General features: G+C 45.7%; 1 protein-coding gene and 1 long non-coding RNA gene across 5 annotated transcripts; one reads left to right on the forward strand and one right to left on the reverse strand.

The window, feature by feature from the left end:
• The first annotated feature begins 1,116 nt into the window (after nucleotides 1–1,116).
• On the forward strand, nucleotides 1,117–22,628 carry LOC110313771. Its single transcript, XR_002380126.1, has 4 exons — nucleotides 1,117–1,186; nucleotides 10,130–10,209; nucleotides 20,443–20,871; nucleotides 22,015–22,628. It is a non-coding gene; the product is annotated as an uncharacterized LOC110313771 (long non-coding RNA).
• Suv39h1 (suppressor of variegation 3-9 homolog 1) lies at nucleotides 11,056–24,416 on the reverse strand. Of its 4 annotated transcripts, none has more exons than XM_021187428.2 (6): nucleotides 23,767–24,010; nucleotides 21,991–22,136; nucleotides 20,395–21,057; nucleotides 13,829–13,975; nucleotides 13,614–13,743; nucleotides 11,056–12,898 (listed from the first exon to the last, which is right to left on the reverse strand). In XM_021187428.2, exons 1-6 carry the CDS (start codon nucleotides 23,786–23,788, stop codon nucleotides 12,765–12,767), a joined length of 1,242 nt encoding a protein of 413 aa, XP_021043087.1. In that variant the 5' UTR covers nucleotides 23,789–24,010; the 3' UTR covers nucleotides 11,056–12,764. The 4 variants fall into 4 exon arrangements, with proteins under 4 accessions (XP_021043087.1, XP_029390317.1, XP_021043088.1 ...); XM_029534457.1 differs by having other exon boundaries at nucleotides 13,605–13,743; XM_021187429.1 differs by lacking the exon at nucleotides 23,767–24,010 and adding an exon at nucleotides 24,199–24,416 and having other exon boundaries at nucleotides 11,315–12,898.
• Between the last annotated feature and the right edge of the window lie 948 nt (nucleotides 24,417–25,364).

Genomic DNA, 25,364 nt, shown 5'->3' on the forward strand with positions numbered 1-25,364 from the left:
AAAAAGTGGTTTGAGGGTTGGAGAGATGGCTCAGTGGTTTAGAGCATTGACCTGAGTTCAATTCCCAGCAACCACATTGTGACTCACAACCATCTATAGTCAGATCTGGTACCCTCTTCTAGTGTGCAAGCATACAGGCATACAGAACATTGTATACTTAATAAATAAATAAATAAATCTTTAAAAAAATAAGGGTTGAAATAATTGAAGTTACAGATTTGAGAAAATGCCTCTAGAAGATCAGAATGTAAGTAAATTGATAGGGCATTTTCTTAATTAATGATTGATGAGCGAGGACCCAGGTCATTGTTAGTGGGGGACATCCCTAGGCTACTGGTCCTGGGTTTATAAGAAGTTTGTTAAATTTTGGGAGGACTGGGGAGTCTAGGCTCTGGGGTTCATCTCTGTGGCAATTTGAATAAAAATGGCCCCCATGTGCCCATAGGGAGTGGCACTACTAAGAGGTGTGGCTTTGTTGGAGTAGGTGTGTAACTTAGTAATTCTGGGGGCTTTTCTTCACTACTTTTGCTCCGGAGTCAGGATGGGGTTTTAGTCCACGCACTCCAGCTCATTTTAGCTCCCAATTACATGGGAACCTGGTAAATTTATTAACAAGCTGCAGGCATTCTGCTGGGCGGATTCTCCTCCATTCTGGCCCTCTGAGGCTGCCTGCATCTGAGTCACCCACCATGCACGATTCCCTGTGTCCTCATGGCTGCTCTCTCATTGCACTTCAAGGTGAATTCTCCTTGTCTTCCTCTTCTTCCTCTCTCCTTCCTTTTCCTGCCTCCCCCGCCCCCTTCTCATTTGGGACCTCCCAGACTGGAGTGGGATGTCCTGCCTTATTCTCTTCTGCCCAGCTATAAGCAGAATCACCTCTTTATTAATCAATAGGAGGTGTGGAAAAGAATCTGTACACATCCTAGAGACAGGAGATGCTCCAAATAGCATGACAATGCTCACCTCTGGACTGCCAGGTGATCTCTGGGCACAGCAATCAGCATCTCAATACACAGTGCACAAACTACCTCCCAATATAGGCGTGGCGTCTTGGGTGGAAATATTGCCCTAAGGGCAAGCTTTGATATGGTTGTAGAACTCTCCCCTCAGCTCTTTCTCCAGTACCTCATCTGCCAGAATGCCGGCCACCATGCTTCCTGCCATATGGACTAGACCTCTTGAAACTGTAAGTTAGCCCCAATTATATCTTTTCCTTTAGAAAAGTTTCCTTTATACAAGTGGAGGCTGGAGAGAAGGCTTACAGGTTAAGGGCACTGATTGCTCTTCCAGAGGTCCTGAGTTCTATCCCCAGCAGCCACATGATGGCTCACAACCATCCGTAATGAGATTTGATGCCCTATTCTGGTGTGTCTGAAGACAGCTACAGTGTACTTCTATATATAAAATAAATCTTAAAAAAAACCAGTACATTATTTGTACTTTGCATTATGGTAACTGCTCACCTTGCCTTTGGTGATATAATGCTGTCCCTTTGGCCCCTGCTACTCTTGGAGCCTAACTAGAAAAGTGAACTTGAAGCACTTCAAATGGTATTAAGAAGAGTGGATCTTCAGAGCTCTGCCTTGTGGAGGATGAGGGTTCTTTGAGGTTTCTCTGTGTAGCCCTGGCTTTCCTGGAAGCCTGGTTTTGTAGACCAGGCTGGGCCTGAGCTCACAGAGTTCCACCTACCTCTGCCTCCAGAGCGCTGAGATTAAGCTACCACGCCCGGTGGAGGACTAGGTTTTAAACAACAAATCCACTTCCAGCACTTAATTTATTTGAGTCTTAGAATCCCGTCCTCCACACTAAGTCTAAAGATACCAAGTATGTCCAGCTCCTCCTCAGTAGGCTCTCATTGATGGGCAAAGACTGTGGCCAACCAATCAAATAAACTCTTGGCACCTTTTAAAACTGAGCTTCAATATTAAACCTAGAATCTCTGCATAGAGGGCCCATATTGATAAACTCTGCCTGATCCAGGTTCATGTGCTGTCCACCATTACCTATGCTCACACTGCTGCTTGAATGAGATTAGCAAATCTATTAAATTCTTTCATGGTCGCTGGATGGTGGTGGCGCGCACCTTTAATCCCAGCACTCAGGAGGCAGAGGCAGGCAGATTTCTGAGTTCGAGGCCAGCCTGGTCTACAAAGTGAGTTCCAGGACAGCTAGGGCTATACAGAGAAACCTGTCTCGAAAAACAAACAAACAAACAAACAAACAAAAAACTTCTTTCATGGTGTCATCTACCTCCCTGGGGACCTCATTTTCTCACATCTAGGACCTTGTTACAGGTCTAGAGGCGGTGGTGGACAAAACAGAGATATCTGCCTGATTGTCTCCTTCAGGGCAAGTCACTCCTGGCTCCATAGGGGTGTGTGTGGAGAGGAATATGGGAAGACTACCTCAGGCTGAATGAATCCCACAGAACTGAGTTCAATGCCCTCATGCTCTTTCTGGTCCTCTCATCCATCTCCATGATAAGTTGTAGGATGCCACTTTCTGTCCATCCATTCTCTCACTTTAACCACAGGTACCTTCGAGACTAAGGCTTAAATTTGCATCATCCATCAGCCAGTCATATGGCATCAGCTTGGGTCTGTTTTTCAGCAACTTGGGCTCTGTGGCAGCTGGAGAGATTTTTCTTCCAGGACACACTTTTTGATTGTTTCTGTGCATCTTGAGTTGGCTACTTTTATCAGTGAGCTCATTCTTTTCCTCTGCATTTTATCCAGAGATGGCAGCATCAATATGGTCTTTGCCTTCCTAGGAAGTCTTTGCTCTGAGGAGGTCTATCAGGAATATCAAAGGATATCCTTTGCATAGCCTTGCCCGCTCCGTGCTCTGCAGGGAAGGTCCCTTTTGTTGGAGAAATGGCTCTAGATACCACAGCACCCACTAGAGAAATTCATCCTTAGGGTTCTGTTTCTCCAGAACTTCTGGTACTGAAATCTGATGTTTCAGGGCTTCTCTAGGGAATGGAACCAACAGAATGAATCTGTATTTTAGAAGAGATTGTCTTAATTGTCTCAGCGTGCATAAGCATGCACATACATACATATTCCCCCTCCTCAGCACTGTCTGGTAGCAGTTAAATGACTTAGGAGGGAAGGAGGCAAGCATTTTGGTTTTGCTCCTTGAACTTCACTCTTGTGGGCATATCCTATTTCCACCTCTGCCCCTGCTGTTGACTTTGCTGATAGTTAGGTAGAACCAGCCTTTTCAAGTTTCCAGTACAGACCGAAGACTAGCAGTTCTTCAGGAATCTTCCAGGCCTTCAGTGCCAAACTGGGACTACGGAGGCACGCAGCCTCGTGGACTGAGCGACTGCTGGATTGTGTCTCTCTGCTGTGATACAGTCATGATTGGACCAAATCGTAAGCCAATCTAATTTTGTTGGTGGACAGGGTTTCTCCATGTGTCCCTGGCTGTCCTCCCTCTGGTAGGCTACGTAGACTAGGCTACTCTGGAACCTACAGAGATCTGCCTGTCCTGCCTCCTGAACAGCCCAATGAATTCCATTTGAATGTATATTCATTCTGTTCCTGTAGAGAACCCCACAGGGCTCCACCATCCTCAACACTCTCTGTAGGAGTGGGTCATATCTCTCTTCTGACTGGGTTGAGTTTTTTTCTTCTTTGCCTTTTTTTCTCCTTTTGCTGCTCTACAGACGGAACCCAAGACCTAGAGCATTCTATGGAGTAATTCTACATCCGAGCTCTATCTATCTATCTCCTCAGCCTGGAAGCAGGGTATTGTAGAACAAGACTACCCCCATGTCTTCACACTTTCTGGACACAGGCACACAGCCAGTTCCCTCTCTAGTTTGCTGCTGCTGCGTTTGTCAGCCAGGGGCCTTCACCAGTATGCCAGTGTCCCATACTGTTTGTAACCTCCGGCCATCAGAACTGTGAGCTGAAAAGACCTGTTTTCTGTATAAAGTACCCTGCCTCCAACATTTTGTTACAAAACCAAAATGGAACAAGACAGGGCGTTCATTTATCAAGGAGTAAGGTATCCTTTGTTTAATCAATTGCCCTAGCTTGCAAAGTATCTGCTTGTGTGGCTCTAAGATTGTGTGTGGCTTCTTATTGCAGAAGTAGGAACTGAATACGTTGTTCTAGCTTTCAATGTCTCTATATGACTGCTAGTATACATCTACAGACACTGAGCTCAGTTATACACTGTGTGTTTCCAGTGGTAAAGCTACACTCTCTGTGCATGGATGTGGACGAGACTTGGAGGGTTTTGAATGTTTTGTGGGTACCCTAGAATTTGTGATCTCTAAATAATTGGTATGCACATATCACAGTATGAAAAGCTTCTAAGCTGAGTTGTGTGTGTGAGGGTAATATTATAGTACATGAGCTATTTTAATTTGGGGGAACTATGTCCAAATTGTTTAGTCTCATTTAAGGGAGGCATTTTATTCCTTTTATTATTTATTCATTTTTGATTTTTTTTCCAGACAGGATTTCTCTGGATAGCTCCAGCTGTCCTGGAACTCACTTTGTAGACCAGGCTGGCCTTGAACTTACAAATCACAGAGATCCAAGTGCCTCTACCTTCTTGGGATTAAAGTTCTTTGTGCACCACAACTGCCCTGCTGGAGGGACAATGATTTCTGTTGAGGCCTCTCCTGTTTTCTGGTGTCTCAGTGCATGAGCTTCTTGATTTGTTCATGGATCTAGATTATAAGATGTCAGAACTAGGATCTATCTCTGGCATTTTCCTGGTAGGGGAGGCCTCTGTCTTGACTAAGGAGGTACCTTACAGGAGACCTCTTCCATCTGTGGGTGTTTCAGGTATTATACAGCTCTGCATTATTTGTAACATGAATCCCTGGGTGTGAACTTGATTTTGAAGTCTGGTTTCTTTGTGGGTCTATGGGCAGACCTCCAACCTGACTGTGGTCACATATTCTAGGACTTGAGCTCCCTGACCAGTGTGATGCCAGGATATGAAATAGTATTAGGACTCTGAAGTGCCTGTAGCCTCTGAGGTTCTTGACACATGGTCAAGCTGTGAAACTTATAACTTCTTTCTTGGTCTATATCTCAGGGTATGAGTGTATCAGATAGTGTAAATTCTTGGATCCATTTGCAGATAAATGAGGGTGTAAGAGGTCCGTGATCCTTTTAAGTCTGTGTCCCAGGTATGCTTCTGGGTCCATACATTAGGGCAGTGTGGTCCCTGATTAAGTTGTGCATATATATGTACAGGGTGTATATCTTTGCTGGTTCTGATCTCTGCAGGCGGATCCCTGTGAGTTCAAGGCCAGCCTGGTCTACAGAGTAAGTTCCAGAACAGCGGGAGCTATACAGAGAAATCCCATCTTGAAAAAAAATCAAAAATAAATAAATGAATAATAAAAGGAAAAAAAATGCCGCCTCCCCAAAATAAGGCTAAACAAGTTGGACACCCCTCTGTTGATGTGGATCCCAAAAGGTGAATTTCCTAAACTAATCGTAGGGATGTTGGATGATGTTAAATGTCCGATGTATTCACTGGTGAGAGGTCAATAAAATCTGATGTCTGGGTATTCTCACAGCACTTGCAAATTTAGTCATAAAAGACTGCCCTAGGTACACGTTCTTTAAAGCTCTTTTCCCTGCACTTTTGGGTATCAGACCTAAGATCCCACATGTCCCAGCAGGTGTCCTAGCCCCAGTTTGGTCTCTGAGCTCTTCTTCATGGATGTTCCCTGAACTATTGGGACATGTGTACCCTGTGATGTCAGCTCTCTGAGGCTTGGGAGTGTATCTTTAAGTACATGCAATTGTTAGCTGATAAACTTGTTAGCTGATAAACATGCAGGGGTGAGTGTGTCCAGGTTGTGGCGTCACTTAGGGTCTTTGTGGTTTGTTTACCTTGCCTTGAAGACTTCTGACCATTCTGAGACTTGGGGCATAGCTCAGAAGGCAGGCTCTTTGTTTTGTTTTAAAAGATTTATTTTATGGGCTGGAAAGATGGATTAAAGAGTGGTTAGGAGCACTGGCTGCTCTCCATGAGGACCCCATTTCCCAGCACCCACATAGCAGCTCACAACCATCTGTAACTGCAGTTCCTGAAGATCCAATACCCTCTTCTGGCCTCTGTGGACAAAGCATGCACATGCTACACAGACATACATACATACATACATGCATGCATACATACATATAGGCTGTGGTGATTTGAATAGTATAGCACACATAGACTTGTGTGTAAATGGTTAGTTACAGGAGGTGTGGCCTTGTTGGAATAGGTGTGGCTTTGTTAGAGGAGCAGTGTATCGCTAGGGGTGGCTTGGTTAGAGGAGCAGTGTATCGCTAGGGGTGGCTTTGAGGTCTCAGAAACTCAGACCAGTTCACTTCTGCTGCCTGCCAATCCAGATGTAGAACTTTCAGCATTTCTCCAGCACCATGTCTGCATGCACGCTGCCTTGCTTCCTGCCATGATGATAATGGATTAAACCTTGAAACTGTAAGCCAGCCCCAATGAAATGTTTTCCTTTATAAAGAGTTACTGTGGTCATGGCATCTCTTCACAGCAATAAAATCCCAAGACACAGGCGCGCGCGCGCGCACACACACACACAATTAAAGAGAAGATTATGTCTGTCTGTGCTGAAACATCCAGAAGAAGACATAGGAACTGGAAGTTACTGGCATTATGAGGTGCCATGTCAGTTCTGGGAACTGAACTATAAAGTTCTTTGTAAGAGCAGCATGCACTCTTAACTACTGAGCCATTTCCCCAGCTCCTCTCTAATCTCATTATAGCTGTATTTTATAAGATCTCAGATCTTGGGACAGTGGTGACACATGCCTTTAATCCCAGCACTCAGGAGGCAGATCTCTGAGTTTGAGGTCAGCGTGGTCTGCAGAGTGAGTTCTAGGGCAGCTAAGGCTACACAGAGAAACCCTCTCTTGGAAACTCCTCAGATTTACAATGTTTCTGGATCTTTTCCTTGCATGTGCAGCCTGTCTGTGGCTTGGTTATGGATATTTACTGCAGGATTTGAAATCTCAGGTGGTAAGGATTCTGACATGCTTTTATCTATCCCAGATTGCCAAGTGTCTATTCATTCGGGGTGTATATCCTTCCTATAAAGTCTCAACCTCTTTGTCTTTCCATGTTGAAGAATTTGCGTCTCTTTTTAAATTCTCTTTTTCTCTCTGAGGTTTCTAGTCTGTGAGTATACGTACCTGATCTTTTTGTATGCATTTGTCAGGGGGGTTAAGTGTTCAATAGTGTTATGTGTCCATTTATAAGGACTTGCTTGTGGCTTTATGTCTAATCGTATGTTTCCCTTTGCATTATGTGTGTGTCCAAGGCTTATACAGTTGATATACCTAGGTGTGAAGTTCCCAGGCTGTGTCATCCTGATATCTTTGTTCGTGCTATGCTAACCATATCAATTAGCATAGCTGCAGGTTCCAGGAATTGGGAAATAGACATCTTTATGGTACTGCTATCTGGCCACCAGAGACATATACACACACAGACAGCTCACAGACCTCACATGAAGCAATGATTTTTTTCAAGTCACACACTTCCTACTCACAGAGATACAAAAGGAATGCACACACATACACATCCTGAGACATATACCAAAACATCCTTAGGGTCTTCAATTACTTAGAACTAAACGCACTAGCACATACGAGAGCTTAGTTCCAAGTGACTGAAAAGTCTGGGACATAGCTGCAGAAAAAGAACAGAGACAGACTAGGGTGGCACAAACACTGGAACCTGTAGCTATGCCAATCGACATAGTAAGGGGGCTTTGTAGATAGGATTAAGTATCCTGAGAAGAGAAAATTCTCCTAGAGTATCTGGATGGTCCAGCATGATCACAAAGTATCACTGTATGAGGGAAGCATGAAGGTGATGGTCAGAGGTGATGCAATGGTGGAAGCAGAACAAGACAATGTAACAAATCCAAGAGTTAGAGAAATAGATGGACACAGAGAGAGACAGGAGGAAGATGATGCTAAGGGTGAAAAAATTGTGAATGGTAGAATGCCATCCATTTTGAAGGTAGAGGAGGAAGGAACAGTTAAGGCACAGAATGTAGGCCTCCTACAGGGGTAAATTATCCCTCAGGCACTCAGCCAAATTGACTTAAAAAAGCAAAATTATAGTTTTTTTCATGACTGTATCCAAATCATTTACACATAAACAAGACCATGCTGTGTATTCTGTTCTCACCTGTAGCTTGATGGATGAGACAGTGTCTTGCTATGTTGCCCACACTGGCTTCAAAATGCTGGGCTCAAGCAATCTTACTGCCTCAGCTTTCTGACTAGCTGACTAGTGTGTATCACGGAGCCCACACTACACTTTGATTTCAATCATTTGTACTAAAACTTATCATTCTTCTGACCCGGAGAAATGTAAAATATATTTTGTTTCTGTAAATACAGTATCCTAGCTTCTGGCATTTCCGTCCCTGGTTGGGAGCTCCATGATCTATATATGTCTGATGATAGCAGTCTCTCATCTCTGGGTTGTGATATCATGAGTGAGCTCTATCACCTTTTTGAGGCTCTGTTTTATAGGATATCAGGTTAGGAACTGTTTCTGGTATTCCTGGCCCTAGATATCTCTAAATAATTTAAAACATCAGATACTTCAAACACCAGATTACTAACATTCTGTAACATAAGCCAAAAAGTGTATCAGAGACTTAAAAGTCTGTGAATACATTTCAGACTTAAATGACTATTTTTTTTCAATTCTTTTCCCTTTTTTAAATGAGACATGGTCTATATAGTTCAGACTGATCTGGAAATTACAATTCTCCTGCTTCAGTCTCTCAAGTACTGGGATTAAAGCACATGTGCCACCATTCCTGGTTGACGATGGCTCGTTTTATGCTTCAGGTGATGGTATCTATGATCTCATCTATTCGTTGCTAATGTGGCCCTGAATGTTATTCCTCGGAAATGTTTGTGAATATGTATCTCATCTTGAATGGCTTTGAATGATCTGTATGACACAGGATGTGAGGTTCTTTGGAATATTTCCTAGCATTTGAGTTCTTTGAGCTATTTATTTTATTTTATTTTGGTTTTTTGAGACAGGGTTTCTCTGTGTAGCCCTGGATGTCCTGGAACTCACTCTGTAGACCAGGCTGGCCTTGAACTCAGAAATTCNCCTGCCTCTGCCTCTCAAGTGCTCGGATTAAAGGTGTGTGCCACCATGCCCAGCTCTTTTAGCTATTTTAAGTATGTCACAGGGGTGGGATCCCTACCCATGTGTTCATGTGTGAGGTCTCAAATGGTACATATCGCCATTTGAAATGTCTGAATTATTCTGTGTTCTATATACTTCCAGTGTGGTCTCTGAATTATATTCTGAAGTCTGTATCCTAAAACTTTGTATTTCATTTTTTTGTTTGTTTTTCGAGACAGGGTTTCTCTGTGTAGCCCTGGCTGTCCTGGAACTCACTCTGTAGATCAGGCTGGCCTCGAACTCAGAAATCCTCCTGCCTCTGCCTCCCAAGTGCTGGGATTAAAGGCGTGCGCCACCACGCTCGGCAAACTTTGTATTTCTTTTTTTTTTTTTTTTAAAGATTTATTTATTATATGTAAGTACATGTAGCTGTCTTCAGACACACCAGAATAGGGCATCAGATCTCATTACAGATGGTTGTGAGCCACCATGTGGTTGCTGGGATTTGAACTCAGGACCTCTGGAAGAGAAGTCAATGCCCTTAACCGCTGAGCCATCTCTCCAGCCCCCAAACTTTGTATTTCTTAACCCTGGATGGTTTTGAGGGATTTTAATCAATGTAACATGGGTTTGTTCACTGACCTGTTAGGATGATTGTACTTAAATTGAGGTCTCTTAGCTATCTAATGGCCTGGATATATGGCCCCTAAGCTTGCTGGTTCAAGTTTCTTGACTACTCAGAATACGTTGCCAGGTAAGATATCTCTGTTTTTGGGGGAGTAGTCTCAGTCCCAGAGTATGATACACTTGCCCTATTAGGGGTTTCATGCAAAGTCAGCTGAGTTTTTAATGGGCGAGTAGGCAATAATGGGTACATTTTCTATGTTTGCACCTCTGTACCTAACTCTGTGGTAGTGTCTGAGCTGGGTTTGACTTATCTCTGAGCAACTTAAAAATCTCTTTACAGGTGTGAAATATCACTCTCATATGATGAGGAGACTTTGTATTTGGGATTTGGAACCTAGGAAGTTCTGAGCCTGTATCACAGTGAGTCCTTCATGGTATTACGGGTTCTGTCTTCATTTTTCTGAGTGGCTTCAGAATCTGTTCCTGGCACTTGCTATTTTCCCACTATTGTCCATCTACTGTGTTGAGCCTCCCAAGTACTTTACCCATGTTCCAAAGCAGAAACCTGCAGTTAGTCCCTGTAACACTTGCTGTTGAAATCCCTCAGCTGTTGGTCAGAGTATGAGGTTTGCTTATTAAGGGTCTGTTTCTAAGGACTGAGGTTTCTGACCAGTATGAAGTCCCCCGCCCCCAAGTTTTTTGCTATTTCTGGCAGGTTTTGAGGATTTGGTTTATTGACTCGTTTTTTCAGTGTGTCACTTGAGGGTCTACTGCCCAGATTTGAGGTTGAAAGTTGTAAAGAAATGTCTATATAACTTCTCACAGAAGACAGCAGCCAAGTTCTGTTTGAGAACCAAATTCCTAGTAGAATCTGAGGTCTGGGAGCTGTTTGGGAGTCTGAATACAACAAAGTTGGTACATTGGTACATTGGTATATTCTCAGAGTATGAATGCAAGGTCTAAGGTCTGCGCTGTGCCCTGAATTGTATCTCTGGTTTTGAATGTCATATGGTATAAGGCTGTTTGAGATTGTCACCTACAGAACAGAACCTCTGAGCAAAAACAAAGACACAGAAACAAAGACAAAGAAAGTGGATCACATTCACTTTGAGGAATGATAAAACCAAGCATGAGGCAGTGTGTTTAGCATATACACATGCTCAGTAAATATTGGCAGAAAAGACTATGGAACATTTTCTTTTCAAATGTACCAGGTAGGCTTTAAATTGAAAACTTCTAAGAACAGTAAGGGCCCAGCTTGAATTGAGCACATTGATTTCCATTGTATTTATTTCTTCAGGTAGTTTTTGTTTGTTTGTAGCAACTAATCAATTTAGAAAAAGCTGGACTATTTGTTCAAGTATGTTTTTAAAATGGCTTTAGACCACTTTATAAGGGGCCCCAAATAGGAATATCACGGTCAGATGACTCACGCCTTTCTGACCACATTCTATAGCAACCCCAGCTTCTAACCTCTCATTTCCCAGTTATCATCAAGACCGCAATCTCTCAAATCTGAAGCTTATTAACTCAACAACAGAGTTTATTGGTGTGCACTCCAGGCTAGGGAAGGCTGAGGGGTACATAGAGAACCAGATTCAGTCTATGCCTGAAGGTCAGCCTGGGAAGTGTGAGCAGGAAACATATATACAAAATACACACACAGATCTGGCATCTGCTAGCAGGGTACAGACAGAGTTTCACATAGGGCACTCTGGGTACAGGAAGTCAGGAAAGGCTTCCTGGAGGTGGGGAAGCAGGGGACAAGGCAGCCATCAGAATCTTTGCCTTTCGTACATTTCTAGGCAGTTAACTTTGAGACAAGTGGACCCAGGTGAATACTTGGAGCTGACAAGTATTTTTGGCCTAGACATTGCCTTCTGTCACATGGGCTTTTTCCTGGGGTCCACCTTTGTGGTTTTTCAAGGCTTCCCTGAGACAATCTGTATGAACCAGGTGCTCTACCAAGTGCCTGGCATCACATCACCTTCTAGTCGATGCACATTACTGTCTTAAGTGCTATCTACAGAATACCTAGATCTTGGTTCCAGCTTCTAGTAGTTATAGTGGCCATCAAATGCCAAGGCTGGGTTTCCAGCAAGCCCAGCACTCTACTTCCCAATGGTAAAACTTAGTTCTAACCCTTCTGTGAGGCTTTCAAAGAGGTATTTAATCCATCCTCATTCTGATGGCATTTGGGCAACTACTTTTCAGACTTGCAATTCTTGAGACCCTATAGGTCTTAAGGTTAACACCAGCCAGCATCAAAAGTACAAGGAGCGGAACCAGCTATATCTCCCAGCTCTGGAGACTGCCTTTTCTTTCATGAGTACAAAGGCTCTATGGTTGCTGATCCAGCTTGATGTTAGGCTGGCATCTCAGCTTTGATGTCTGTCTGCCAGGGGGTTGCTTCCTCATACCATTAGAGCAACGAAGAGGCCTGCAACAGGTCACACACAAGCTCCAAGCAGAAGCAGATGCAATTAGAACAAAAATCTTAGCTGGGTTTACACCTATAATCTCATCATGAGGAAAGCTGAGACAGGAGGATTAAAGGTCCAAACACCAGACTTAACTACACAGAGTTGCAGAGATGCTATCCAAAAATAATAATAATAACAATAATAATAATAATAATAATCTGTTTTAGAGCTGAGTTATTCAATCTGGACCTCCATTACATGACATGAATTCCAACTCTAGGGAATCAAGATGTGAAAAATATGTTTCTGAAAATGGGGCTGGGAGTTTTAAGTGCAATGCCTGATGGGCCTGGAACAGGGGAAAGGAACAGGAAAAGGGTACCCAGAGTTAGTCCTCACAATAGCCCTGACCCTAGAGCAGGTTAGGGGAAGTGAGGACAAGTGGAGGCAGACAAGGCTCTGATTGATGGTCATCCTTGACAAGAGGGTAGCAGTAGGAGAGGAAGGTGGCTTCAGGCCCCTTCAGTTAGTCTGGCCTCAGACTTCTCAGGGCTAGAAGAGGTATTTTCGGCAAGCCGTTGTCCCACATTTGCATTCAATACGGACTCGTTTCTTGGGGGAGCCGGGGAGCCCAGCCAGGCCAAAGTTGGAGTCCATTCGGGTACTCTCCATGTCCACGGGGTCCACTGTGAAGTCACAGCATGGGGGGGGATTTGTTAGAAGGCATGCATGAATTGTCCTGCTACCCCTTATATCAGAAGACCCAGGGATCTTGGGAATTGAGTTAGGAGGGGATCTTTAGGATGGTGGGTTGGGGTTCGAACTAGAGCACAACACTAGAGGGGTTTGTTCATGAGTGGGTTTGAGGGATGTTTAGGTAGGAAGAAGGGTGACAGGGAAACAGAAGGGGTTCATTCAAGTGGTGGAGTTCAGGAATAGAGGGCAATTTGGGCATCCAAAAGGCACCTGAACTCTTGCCCACTACCTGCCAAGTGTCTCAGAGATGACTAGTTTAATCAAGAAGAGGTCAGGCTAGAAACCACAAGGGCATCCAGAGGCTCAGAATAAGGAAGGTGAAGGAGGATTACAGTCAGAGGGGATAGGGGGTAGTTGATTTAAGATGAAGTGAGTATGCTTTAACTCTTCAACCAAACATCCTCTCCCACAAGTACTGAAAGAAGGTGATATAAGTGTATCAGGGTTGGGGTTCAGGGGGTACAAATATGGGAACCCATAAGCCATGGGCAGGGTCCACTTAGAAGGCTGGAAATCAGGACGAACATCTTAAAACTCCAGCAAAAGAATTTCCCTTGGTCCACTCAATGACCCATATATGCCTTGGGGTGGGGTCCTCACATCCCATATCACTGCCCCTGCCCGTGGGGCCCTTACCACCCCCACCTTGCATGTTGTAATCAAAGGTGAGCTCCTCGCCCGCCCAGATGGTTCTTGTGGCAAAGAATGCGATGCGGGGTAGTCGCTCATCAAGGTTGTCTATGAATACGTTGTACACCTGCAGGTTGGGATCACACTGGGCAAGAAAGAACAGTGGGAAGGTAAGGAGGGGCCCTAGCCTGCCCCTCCCAACCCCCTGCCCGCTTGCTGGAGGCACCCACACTATGGTTGACAAAATGAGAGATGTTGCCATAATAAGCGGCATCCACGGTATATACGTCTTCCACGTAGTCCAGGTCAAAGAGGTAGGTGGCGCCCTGGCGGTCGTAGATCTGGCCCCTCCGCTCTGCCTCCTCTGAGGTAATAATCTGAAGAAGGGGGGTAAGATTTGGTCATGAAGGTTCAGGAAAGCCAGCCCCAACTAGACCTTGACCTGGCCCCTGGGAAGAGACCGGTGAGCAGGAGCGATGTAGAGGCTATCCACCACCCACCCTTCTCCAGCCGAAATGGTAGAGCTGTCTTGTTTGCAATGGTGGGGGAAGAGGTGGCTGCAAGGTCCACTTTGTGAAAGGAAGGACCTCTACTTTCTGTTCTCAGTGAGATGTCCCAGAGCCTCGTGTATACTTGGGGCAGAGCAAGATAGGACAGAGACACAGACAGACCCAGAACAGGCAAGAAAATGAGAGCCAGGGTACAAGAAAGACAAGGAGAAACTCACTGACCTGGGGCAGGACAGCAAGAGACACAGCACAAGGCAACAACAAGGGAGTGAGACCAGTGCAGACCATGTAGATGGACACAGAGGATGTAGGAAAGAGGCCCCGGACAGTGAGGACAAGGGCCTGACTGAATGGAAAGGGGACTCAGACAGGAGAGCTAGAGGCAGAAACAAAAACACAGAATCTTAATTCGAAAGATCCAGGTTAGAGAGAAGATCAAGGCCCACAGAGAAGTCCAGGGCCAAGATCCTCAAATCCTGAGAATCAGAAAGAGGCCGAGAATAAAACCTAACAATAAAATGACATAAAGGGAGATTAAGAAGAGAGAACATGAGAGGAAAGGGGAGCAAACTAGAGCTGAGAGAAGGCCCTAACAGCTGAGCTTGAACAGAAGGCACTTTTCCCCACATTTCCTCCCCACTGCTCCTATCCTAGTAAATATATAAAGCTGCTTCACCATCTTAGGTATGATCTACTCATGTCTCCCAAATGCTATTGATGTGTTTTTTCTTAACTTCACCCTCACTTGATAGTCTTCTTCTTGGGCCCCATATACTGTACCGCCATCCCCTCAGCCTAGGGTACCCTCACTCCACCACATACATACTGTTATTTTTCCTTGTGTTCTATGGCCCAAAAAACCCTCTGCCCAAGAGGCAGTCTTGTAGGTAGTTCCAATATTTCCAATATTCACTCCCCACCTGTCTTCTTCCTTTCCTCTCTTCCTCAAAGACACTGTCCACCTCCCAGATGACATCAGACATAGACCTTCCTAGCACTTTATGAACTTGGTGTCCATGTTCTTCTGTTTCAAATATACCCTCCTCTGGGCATGACTTCTCTGTTCTCTAGCAAGGAAGGCTATATTAGTGTCCTAACTGCCTCTTTTGTTATCACATTCTCTCCAGACCACACTCCACACCACCCCCTACTCTAGCACATTCCTTAAGGACCTAGCCTCCCCCTCTGCAACTTTTTTCTCCATTCACTCAGGTCCTTTGTTTTGGTAGGGTAGACAAACTCAGGACCTTGTTCACATTCTATCCATGCAATATATACCCTAAGCACCCCAGGTCATTGTCCCACTGGGGGCTATCTAGATCCTGCTTACAAAGGCCACAATCTGATAGGGGAAGAATTCTGGCCTACCCCTGACCCTCACAGGCCACAGAGGCAACAAAGATAGAATCTGACACCCACACTACACTGTAAGACGTAGTTCAGGGAAACATCACTGGGGAGATTAAAAAATATAGCCTGGGGCTACAGCAATGGTTTAGTGCTTTATCAGAGAACCAGAATTTAGATGTGAGCACCCATATCAGGCTGCTCCCAAATACCTAGAACTTGGCCAGACATGTTCACACACGACCTTTAAACTGAGTGCTTGGGAGGCAGAGGCAAGTGGATCCCTGAGCCTGAGACCAGTCTGGTCTACAGAGTGAGTTCCAGGACTGCCAGGGCAATGAAAGGAGATCCTGTCTCCAAAACCAAACACAACCCAAATACCAAATAAGCTCAAGGGATCTGATAACCTCTTCTTTTCTGGACTACATGAGCACCTGCAGAGAGCACATACACACAAGGTAAAACAAGTTTAAAAAAATTCATCCTGTAAAGCAGGCCCCAGGTCATAATAATAGGGCCACCAGTGAATCTTTTTCTCCTGAAGGATCCAGCAATAGCCACAATAATACTCATGTAAGGCAAAGTATGCTGAGGTAGGCTCCTATCTCCTTGAGAACCATATGACCACTTGTCTTTTCAGTCCCTCAGAAGTCAGCCAGTCTGTTAGTTATGTTGTGTGTGTGCCATGCATGCCTGTAGACTGGCTCTTTTCTGAGCCACCTTCAAACCTAAGGAATGTCCACATCCTCCCCCACTCCATCTGTTGGTCTGTTCTGTCCCTACCTGCTCCTCCGGTCTCACAAGGATGAGTCATAGCCTCCAGGTTTAACCTGCTCTCCTTGTCTCTCACCTGTGATGTCCTATCCCTATTTCCATTCTATTCTCTTGTAGCGCTTCAGACTGTCAAGGAAAACAGATGGTCTAGGAGTTAGGCAGTTTAAAAAGGCTGTTGAAGGGACTGGAGAGATGGCTCAGCGGTTAAGAGCACTGGCTGCTCTTTCAGAGGTCCTGAGTTCAATTCCCAGCATCCACATGGTGGCTCACAACCATCTGTAACGGGATCTGATGCCCTCTTCTGGTGTGCATGAAGGCAGGGCACTCATGTATATTAAATAAGTCAATCTTTTTTTTTAAAGCTGTTGAGGGGCTGGAGAGAGATAGTTCATTGACTAAGAGCACTTGCTGTTCTTCCAGAGGACCTGGTTTTGATTTCCCAGCACCCACATGGAGATGGAGAACTCTAATTCCAGTCCTAAAATCTATGGCCTCAGCCAGGCAGTGGTGGCCCATGTCTTTAATCCCAGCACATGTGCACCAACATACATACAGACACAAAACCAACAAATAAATATGAAAGTACACATGGCTAGAGATGTGGCTCAGTGGTTAGGCAGCTTGTCTACTACTTAAGAAGCATTAGGCTGGGCAGTGGTGGTGCACGCCTTTAATCCCAGCACTTGGGAGGCAGAGGCAGGCGGATTTCTGAGTTCCAGGACAGCCTGATCTACAGAGTGATTTCCAGGACAGCCAGGGTTACAGAAAAACCCTGTCTCAAACCCCCCCCCTGCCAAAAAGCCCCCAGCTAGGGCCTCTCCTGGTCTTCTTGAGCACCAGGCATACCCATTGTGCATACACATATATACCCACACTTAAAAACAAAAAATAAAAGCCGGGCCTGGTGGCACAGGCCTTTAATCCCAGCACTCGGGAGGCAGAGGCAGGCGGATTTCTGAGTTCGAGGCCAGCCTGGTCTACCAAGTGAGTTCCAGGGCAGCCAGAGAAACCCTGTCTCGAAAAACCAAAAATAAATAAATAAATAAATAAAAATAAAAAAAACAAGGCTGTTGATGTGAATGAGACTAGGAAACCGAGTCAGTGGCTACTCAGTCCCTCCTGTGCCTACTTTCACAGGAAGGAAAGCCAGCAGGCCTGCCACAGCACTGGGTTTAAAGAGGCGTTTCCTACCATTCACTTTATTAAGCTTGTAACTTTGACCAGTTCTTACATGACACCTCTCTGGTGAAATAATGTTTTGGGTTGGTTTTGCAATAAGTATCATCTTTATTCTGTATGCCCCCCCCACCGCCAAAAACAAACAAAAAACAAGAAACTACTGGTAATGAAATGCTATCACTTAATTAAAACTCACCTTCATTCCAGAGAGGATAAAATATATACAGAATGCATGTTCAGTATTCTCTAGTATTTTCTGCCTGGTGAAAATAATGTGGAAACAAAAATCTAGAACACAGAAAGGTCCAAAAGAACAGGGAAGCTGTCAGTGGCATCCAAGACTGGGAATGGTACTCTATATTACATAGCACCTTGCCTGTTAGAATGTGGTTCAGTGGAGGAGTACTGCCTAGCATAAAGAAAGTCCCGTGTTCTATCCTTAGGTGGGGAGAGGGGTGGATTCATAATATAGCACCTTAGGAGCATCTAGACAGTGCCACATAAGTATAAACACTAACCCCAAGTACAAAGATAATAAGTCAGGTCAGGTTATCCACAATCCAGCAATGGTGGCACATATCTTTATTTCCAGCACTGGAGAGGCAGAAGCAGGTGGATCTCTGAAATTCAAGGCCAGCCTGGTCTACACAGAGAAACCTTGTCTCAAAAAACAAAACCTTTCACTTTTTGAGCATTTTGGATTGTCTAAGTTTACAGAAGTACCATTGACAGTACTTCACAGGTAGGGAGAACCTAAACAACCAAGAGAGACAAAGTGATTCCTGCTGAGTGGTAGGAGTGGGATACAACCTTGGTACTGTACTGTATTGTACTGCCTTTCAGAGAGGCCACATGGAAAGAGCTTAGCTTTAGAAGTGTTTGGGGACACCATCAGAAGGATCCATAGGTCTAAGGGTACTAGAAGGCCTAAGAAGGTCGTGGCAGCCGGGCAGTGGTGGCGCATGCCTTTAATCCCAGCACTTGGGAGGCAGAGGTAAATAGATTTCCGAGTTCGAGGCCAGCTTGGTCTACAGAGTGACTTCCAGGACAGCCAGGGCTACACAGAGAAACCCTGTCTCAAAAAAACAACAAACAACAAAACAAAACAGAAAAAGAAGGTCATGGCAAGACAGAAGTCAAGAAATAACATGGAGAGAATGATAAGAATGGGAAAAAAGAGGTGAGCAGGATCCTGGAAAAACTCTGCTGTGTCCAGAGTGGAGGAGCAAGGACACAAAGCCCAGGGGACTGAGCCTTCCTGAAGCTTTTCCTCTACCTTGGTCAATACAATTGAACTGACTTGCTTCTTGCTTGGAATGAGATCCCAGAGGGTCTGGACACCTCCCCTTTCAGTCTGCCAGGGTCCCAGGTTTAATAGCATTTTCTTCTAGAAAGATGTCTATATACCACACTGCCCAAAATCACTCAGGGGTGAAGATGCCTCTGAAAATATGGAGAACTCATGCTTCCTCCAGCTCACTGAGCCACTGTGGGATATAGACATCTCTTACTGCAGATGCTCAGGATCCCTCTCCTTCCTGTCAGGAACCCTTTGAGTATCGCAGACAATGGGGGGGGGGGATATTGGCCATCCCCTTGTCCAGACTCTTGTCTACTGTATTGTAGACTGTTCTACCTTGAGACCACATCTTTCCTGCTAGGGTCTGACCCTTTATTCTAGTTTTTTAAGAGTGGAAGCCTCTCCTAGTCATCAGTCCCTGATATAGATGGACATCCTCAGGCCAGTACTGTCACTTTCCGAGCAAATAACACTCAGGAGGGACCTATGGAGATACATGAACAACGTCATTATGACAAAACACACATTTAGGCACTAAAGGTCCAGGGCAGCTAAGACTCTCAAATCATCAGATTTGTCTATATATAAAACAAAAGCCCAATCCTAAGTGCCCATAGTGTCTTACCTCACAATGTGGTACTTCCTACTGCATACACCTGCTAGTTACTCATCCAGACACACACACACCCACATACTTTACACACTTCCAGCCAGTAGATAGTAGCCTGACTCATTAGCAACGTCCCCCCTTGGTCCCCTACTACAAAATGCTGAGAATGTGATGGCGACCGGAAGGCCCTAAGAAAGGCACAAGGGGAGCAGGTGTAAAAATAGGGGGGGGGGGCTGAGTCACTAAGTCAACAGTATATCCACTGAAACACCCACATCAGTGTTCACAAACCAGGGAAACCAAACCCCTAGACTAGGTATGGTGGCACATATCTGTAATCTCAGCACTCAGGAGGGGAGAACAGGAGGACTGTGTACTAAAAGTCAACCTGGGCTACCAAGGGAGACTGCCTTAAAACAATGCAGACTAACTCCTAACATGTTAAGCCACAAAGATCTGGGATTGTTGATTACAAAAGCTAGTCTGCAAATGTACCACCTAGCCTTTCCCAGGGTAACCTGAAATTCTTTCCCAATGCTGTGACCCTTTAACATAGTTCTTCATATTATAGTGATCCCCCAACCATAAAATTATTTTCTTTGCTACTGTTATGAATCAGAATGTGAATATCTATTTTCCAATTGACTTAGAAACCCCTATGAAAGGGTCATTTTATCCCCAAAGGGGTTATGACACACAAGTTGAAAACCAATGGCCTAGGGGATATTGCCCAACCTCTATCTAAGACAAGCCTACATGCTCCTTTAGATTTACAGTTTGTGATAGACTGACCCTTACAACAAACTCACCTTTCTAGGCTCTGCAACCTTATGCCCAGTCCTCATACTTTGGAAAAAATGCTGCCTGGAGCTCAGTTCCCACTTGCTTTGCTATATACCCTTAGGAAACCTGAGGTCAGAATATTTCAGTGTCCTATATGTCCCTATAATACTCAAACCAACACCCTAGGCTTTTCTTACAGGAAAGCAGAAGAGTTTGAGGTACAGGGTTAGGGGCACACATACTACAAACAGGGAGTGGGGAAAGCTGCATACATACCCAGACCCATATGCTCACCTCTCCCACATACTCCATAACAAAGCTATTTTTGCGGATCTTTTCCAGCGTGCGGACACCCCAGCCTCGGCCATCATTAGTGCGGAAGATGCAGAGGTCATAGCGGATGCCTTTCTGGACTACACGGTTTGGGCAGTCATAGCCACAGCAACAGCGGGAGTTGCACTCATAGATGGGCTGCCCAGCTTTCAGTCGCACCTGGCCCTGGTCATTGTAGGCAAACTTATGCAGGGATGCTCCAGGGCAACAGCCTCCAGTGGGTGCCAACAGACAGTCCTGGCACTCACAGCCAACAGCTACCTGGTTAAGGGTGATGCCCTCACCAACTCGATACTCATTGATATAGACAAAGGACCTTGGAGGGCCATCCAGGTCTACTTCATTCTCCACGGTGATCCGCCCCAGGTGGCTGCGCTTGGCATTGAGCTCTTGTTCCCAACGCTGCAGTGCTCGCCTCTGCTTCGCCTTCTGCACCAGGTAATTGGCTAGGTTTGGGTCCAGATGCCTGGGTGGCTTTGACCGGCGGTGTCGCCGGACAAGCTCTCTTTCTAAGTCCTTGTGGAACTGCTTAAGAACTCGTACACATTTGAGATTCTGCCGTGGCTCCCAGGTGTTTTCTGAGTCGGGATACCCACGCCACTTAACCAGGTAATACTCCTTCTCCTGTTAGGCAGACAGGGACATAAGGGTACCATAAATGCTGAGAAACCTTGAACCCTCTACAGTATGGATTCAATTTCCACCCTCACCTTACTATTTGTTAAAATTTCTACTTTTCATTTCAATTCCCCAGGCTACTTCCTGCTCTATCTTCCAATTATCTGTTCCTTCTTTCTAGCAGCTCAGGCCCAAACTCCTGTAGTTATTCTTGGTTCCTCATTTGCTCACACTCCCCACTAAATACCATTCACATCATAACATTGCTGACCAGCCAAGCCTCTGGTAGGTGCCTCTCCACTGGTTCCCTGCCTCCTCCCTCTTTCAGGTTGGGAAAACCCTACCTAGAACTAAAGATGAAAAGGAAGGGAAAACAGCTAACATTTGTTGTAGCATTCACTATGTAGCATTCACTATGTAGCATTCACTATGTAGCAGGTATTGTCCCTAGCAGCTGGCACACCCAGAACTAATTATAACAACTCCAGCCCCTCCCATTTTACAGACTATATTTTAACTAAGTATGCTACTTTCATTGAGCTCCTAACTATCCTGCTACTACTTCTGGGGCAGCAGTAACTGTTTCTGGTGGGCACTCTACCTGTTCCCATCTTTTACTTCCACTCCTAGGCATAGAATCTCAATTTTGTAACTAGTTTATATTTCTAGGTGGAAATAAACATGCATTAGAGGATTCATTCTGCCTCTTGTTCTCTGAGAAAACCACTTAATTTCCCTCCCTGTAATATGGAAATAAGAGGGTCAATTCATTCTATTTCCCTCCAGGAAGACTCAGAAGAGAAAAATCCTCTTTGCAAACAGATGTGGGGGTTGGGTGGAGAAGAGGGTCCCCTGCCAGTGTAGTATCTGTCTGTCTGTCTCTCTCTCTCTCTCTCTCTCTCACACACACACACACAAACACACACACACCAGACTTACACGGATCTTCTTATAATCACACAGGTATTCAACTTCAAAGTCATACAGATTCTTCTTAGAAACACCAAGGGCAGGACAGGAAAGCTTGGCTAGTCGGCACAGGTCCTGCAGCTGATTCCAAGAAGATTTACAGCATACACTGCAACCTAGAATGAGAAGACCAAAGACTCACAAAAAACGCAATCCACAGGCCTTACCCAAAGCTAAGATCCTCTGCAACAGGAAGTGCCAATTCCTGAACCCTAATGCTCACTTCTCAGGGCAAAACCTGGAGAGAAGCCTACACACAAGGAAGAGTCAATCTGTCTTTCCCTGCACATGGAAGCGTCCAGTTCTCCTATCAGAGGACCAATGTCCTCCTCTGGGACAATCTTCTACTCCAAACTCTGCCCCCTAACTCTAGAATAGCTAGGATGAAGTGGCGCTTATAGCAATGGGTCAGTCCATAAAGGAATCCACTCCCAGAACATCCAAGGCTGTAAGCTGCCTGCAGACTTACCTTAGGTCAGCGCCTTAATCAATGCTCTTTGCACTTTGCAAAAGACAACAGCTTCATAGCTCAGTGGGAACTAAGAGAGGCGGGGGTAGGGATGAAACTCCCTAGGGCACCAAACAGAGGTGTTGCTGTAAAGTCTTCAGTCACTTAAACTCCTGGGCCACTGGATTTTAGAATTCAAACATTTGGGAATTTTACACAAGTAATTTTAGGCGAATTCCTGGCATAGGGCATTAAGCCATCTATAATCAAAACACATTAACAGCAAACACATCTATAGCAAAAGCCTCAATTTTTCACATTAAATATTCTCACTGAATAATTTCACTTTAAAAAATCCCTTGCCATGATTAGTGACACATTTAAGAAAGACTTCTATTTCAAAGGATTTTAGATTTTGGAATTATAAAGATTGTAGAAAGACATTACATTAAGCTGGGCAGGAAAGGCAGAGGCAAGCTGATCTCCGAGTTCCAGGACAGCCTTAGTCTGTCTCAAGAAAAAAAATCCCTGTCTCGGGGGTCCCATCCTACGTTCCTGTGAAAAGTACAACTCAATCCGAAGGGATCTGTTCTCAATTCAGGAACACGTAAACAATACATGTCTCTGACACTCTTGAGGGTCACCAAAATTGTTCAAGAGAAACGGATTTAAAGTATACACATTTTTTTTTCTTCAGAGCACATCCCTTCAACGTAATTTTAGAAGCCATTTTTAAGAATCAAAATATGTCACAAAACCACTTGATGCTAGGTGTATGCTGTCAATAACCAATTCCATCTTGTAAGGATTTTTTTTTTCTCCTCCCATCATACGACTCAAATCTAAAACAATCCTAATAAGATGCTCTAGATGGTAACCTAAGGATATATAAACACTTCAAAAGGAGAAAAAAAAGATCGTTGCGTATGCATACACCGATCCTCTTTTATCCAAGACCCAGCGGAGACTAATCCCTCTCCTCTGAGGCCTCTCGGTTCCTGACGCCTCTAACCTGCGTCGGGATCGCCTTAGAAAGCCCCGAGAAGTGGCCTGCGAATACCGTTTGAGGCATCTGGCTGCGCGCGACCAGCGGCCGCGCACTCCTCCTCACCGGAGCTCGGGCTCACACTTGTGGAATCTATTCTCAGCGCTCTACTCGCGGCCGAGGAGGAGCCCGCCCAGCATGCACAGTCACCCCTCTTTTTTCCTGCACATGGAGGTCCCCGGTCCCGCTTTTTCTGGGGAGACTCGTCTATCCGAAAACCCTGCCCCCATCTCGCCGCGATCCCTTTTCCCACCTAGAGTCGCCGGCTCCCCCATTTTGAGAAGGGGGTCCGTTCCACTTCTTCCTCCCCTTCCGGCGTCTCCCGTGGAAACCGAAAGGGTAACGGGCACTGAGAGCCGCCTTTTCCCGCGCGTGGCCGCAACCTTCTCCTTCAGGACTCTCGCTCGCTCACGCGCGTAGGCGCGCCGGCCAGCCGCGCGCCGCCGAGAAACCCCGCGCGCAGCCTGCGCAGCCCCGCGCCCCCCGCGGCCGAAGCACGCGCCCCCTCCCCTCAGCCCCGCCCTGGCCGCGCGCCGGGCCCGCGCTCTCCGGCCCCACGTTTTCCGCGCCGGCCTTCTAGCTCCGGGCTCTGTGGCTCCGGACGCCTGGCCTGGAGCCCTGGCCACCTTCCCTCCATTCTACTCGGCCGGGCCAGTCGCTCGCGTCTCTAGCACCACAGCTTCACCTTTTAAATTTTCCGCCATCTTTCTCCACAGCTAACGACATTCGGGCCTAACCGGCCTCGCGAGAAGAGAGCGCGCGCGGGCGTGGCCGGGGACGCGCAGTCGATTGGCCGCTCCTCGCCGCCCCGCCGCTCCGGTTCGGACCAACCGCGGAGCTGTGACTGGACTCCTCCCGTCACAGGAGTGGTCTCGATCGCCCGTGCTCGCTGCTTTTTATTCAGAGTGCGCCTGCGCAGTAGCAGTGGTTGCCTTTGCTCCAGGCCCTGCCCCCTCACCCCTCCAGCCCTGTCAGTCATATTGCTAACCAATCGCTGCGTCAGCCAGTCATAAAGGGCTTGTTTTGTGCAACCCCAATTCTGCCCGTCATTTATTTTAACCTCGCGCAGGCATTCACTGCCAGGGTGGACCTAGAGCCATATATACATGTAGGTGCTCAGTCACCTGATTGAAATAAATAAGTCGGTCGCCGCCATCAGATGTCCGTTTCCATCACTCGCTTCTACGTTTAAACTCCGCCAGTCAGTAGTAGCATCCAGCTGTGCCCTGCAGCCGTCTGAGTTCACAGAAGCACAGCCCTTGTGCTGTTAGTCAGGCAGCCTGCTATTCCCTCAAACTGTCCCCATCACATTGTTAGCCAGGCAGCCCCTTTCTCCATCTGAAGGAAACGGCTCATAAACTCCAGTGGTCACCCATGTCCCGGAGTGGACTGGGATTAGGTCAGAACAAATTATTGTCAGCACCCATGTACGAGCCACACCCAGCGACAAAGTGCTGGAGGAGGGAGACAGGAACCCCAAGCTTGCTCTTAGAGGACAGAACCCATTCCTGGAAGCTGTCATCTGTTCTCCACACCTGCATCTTGGTAGGTGTATACATACATACCCCAAATAAATGTAATATTAAAAAAATACGATGAGATCAATCAAGGATGATGCTCACCATTGACCTTTGGCCTACATATGTGTATGCATACACACATACACACACCCAATAAATGTAATAAAAATTAAAAATAAAATGGATCACAATCAAGGGAGACGCCTGACGTTGATCTCTAGCCTACATTATGTGTATGCACACGTACACAGTCCACAGTAACACATATATATACCAGAAGAGTTAGAGCCAGGATTCCTCGAAGTGCAATTATTACAGATTTACACACTTA

Source organism: Mus pahari, chromosome X, assembly GCF_900095145.1.
Source record: "Mus pahari chromosome X, PAHARI_EIJ_v1.1, whole genome shotgun sequence".
NCBI lineage: Eukaryota > Metazoa > Chordata > Mammalia > Rodentia > Muridae > Mus > Mus pahari.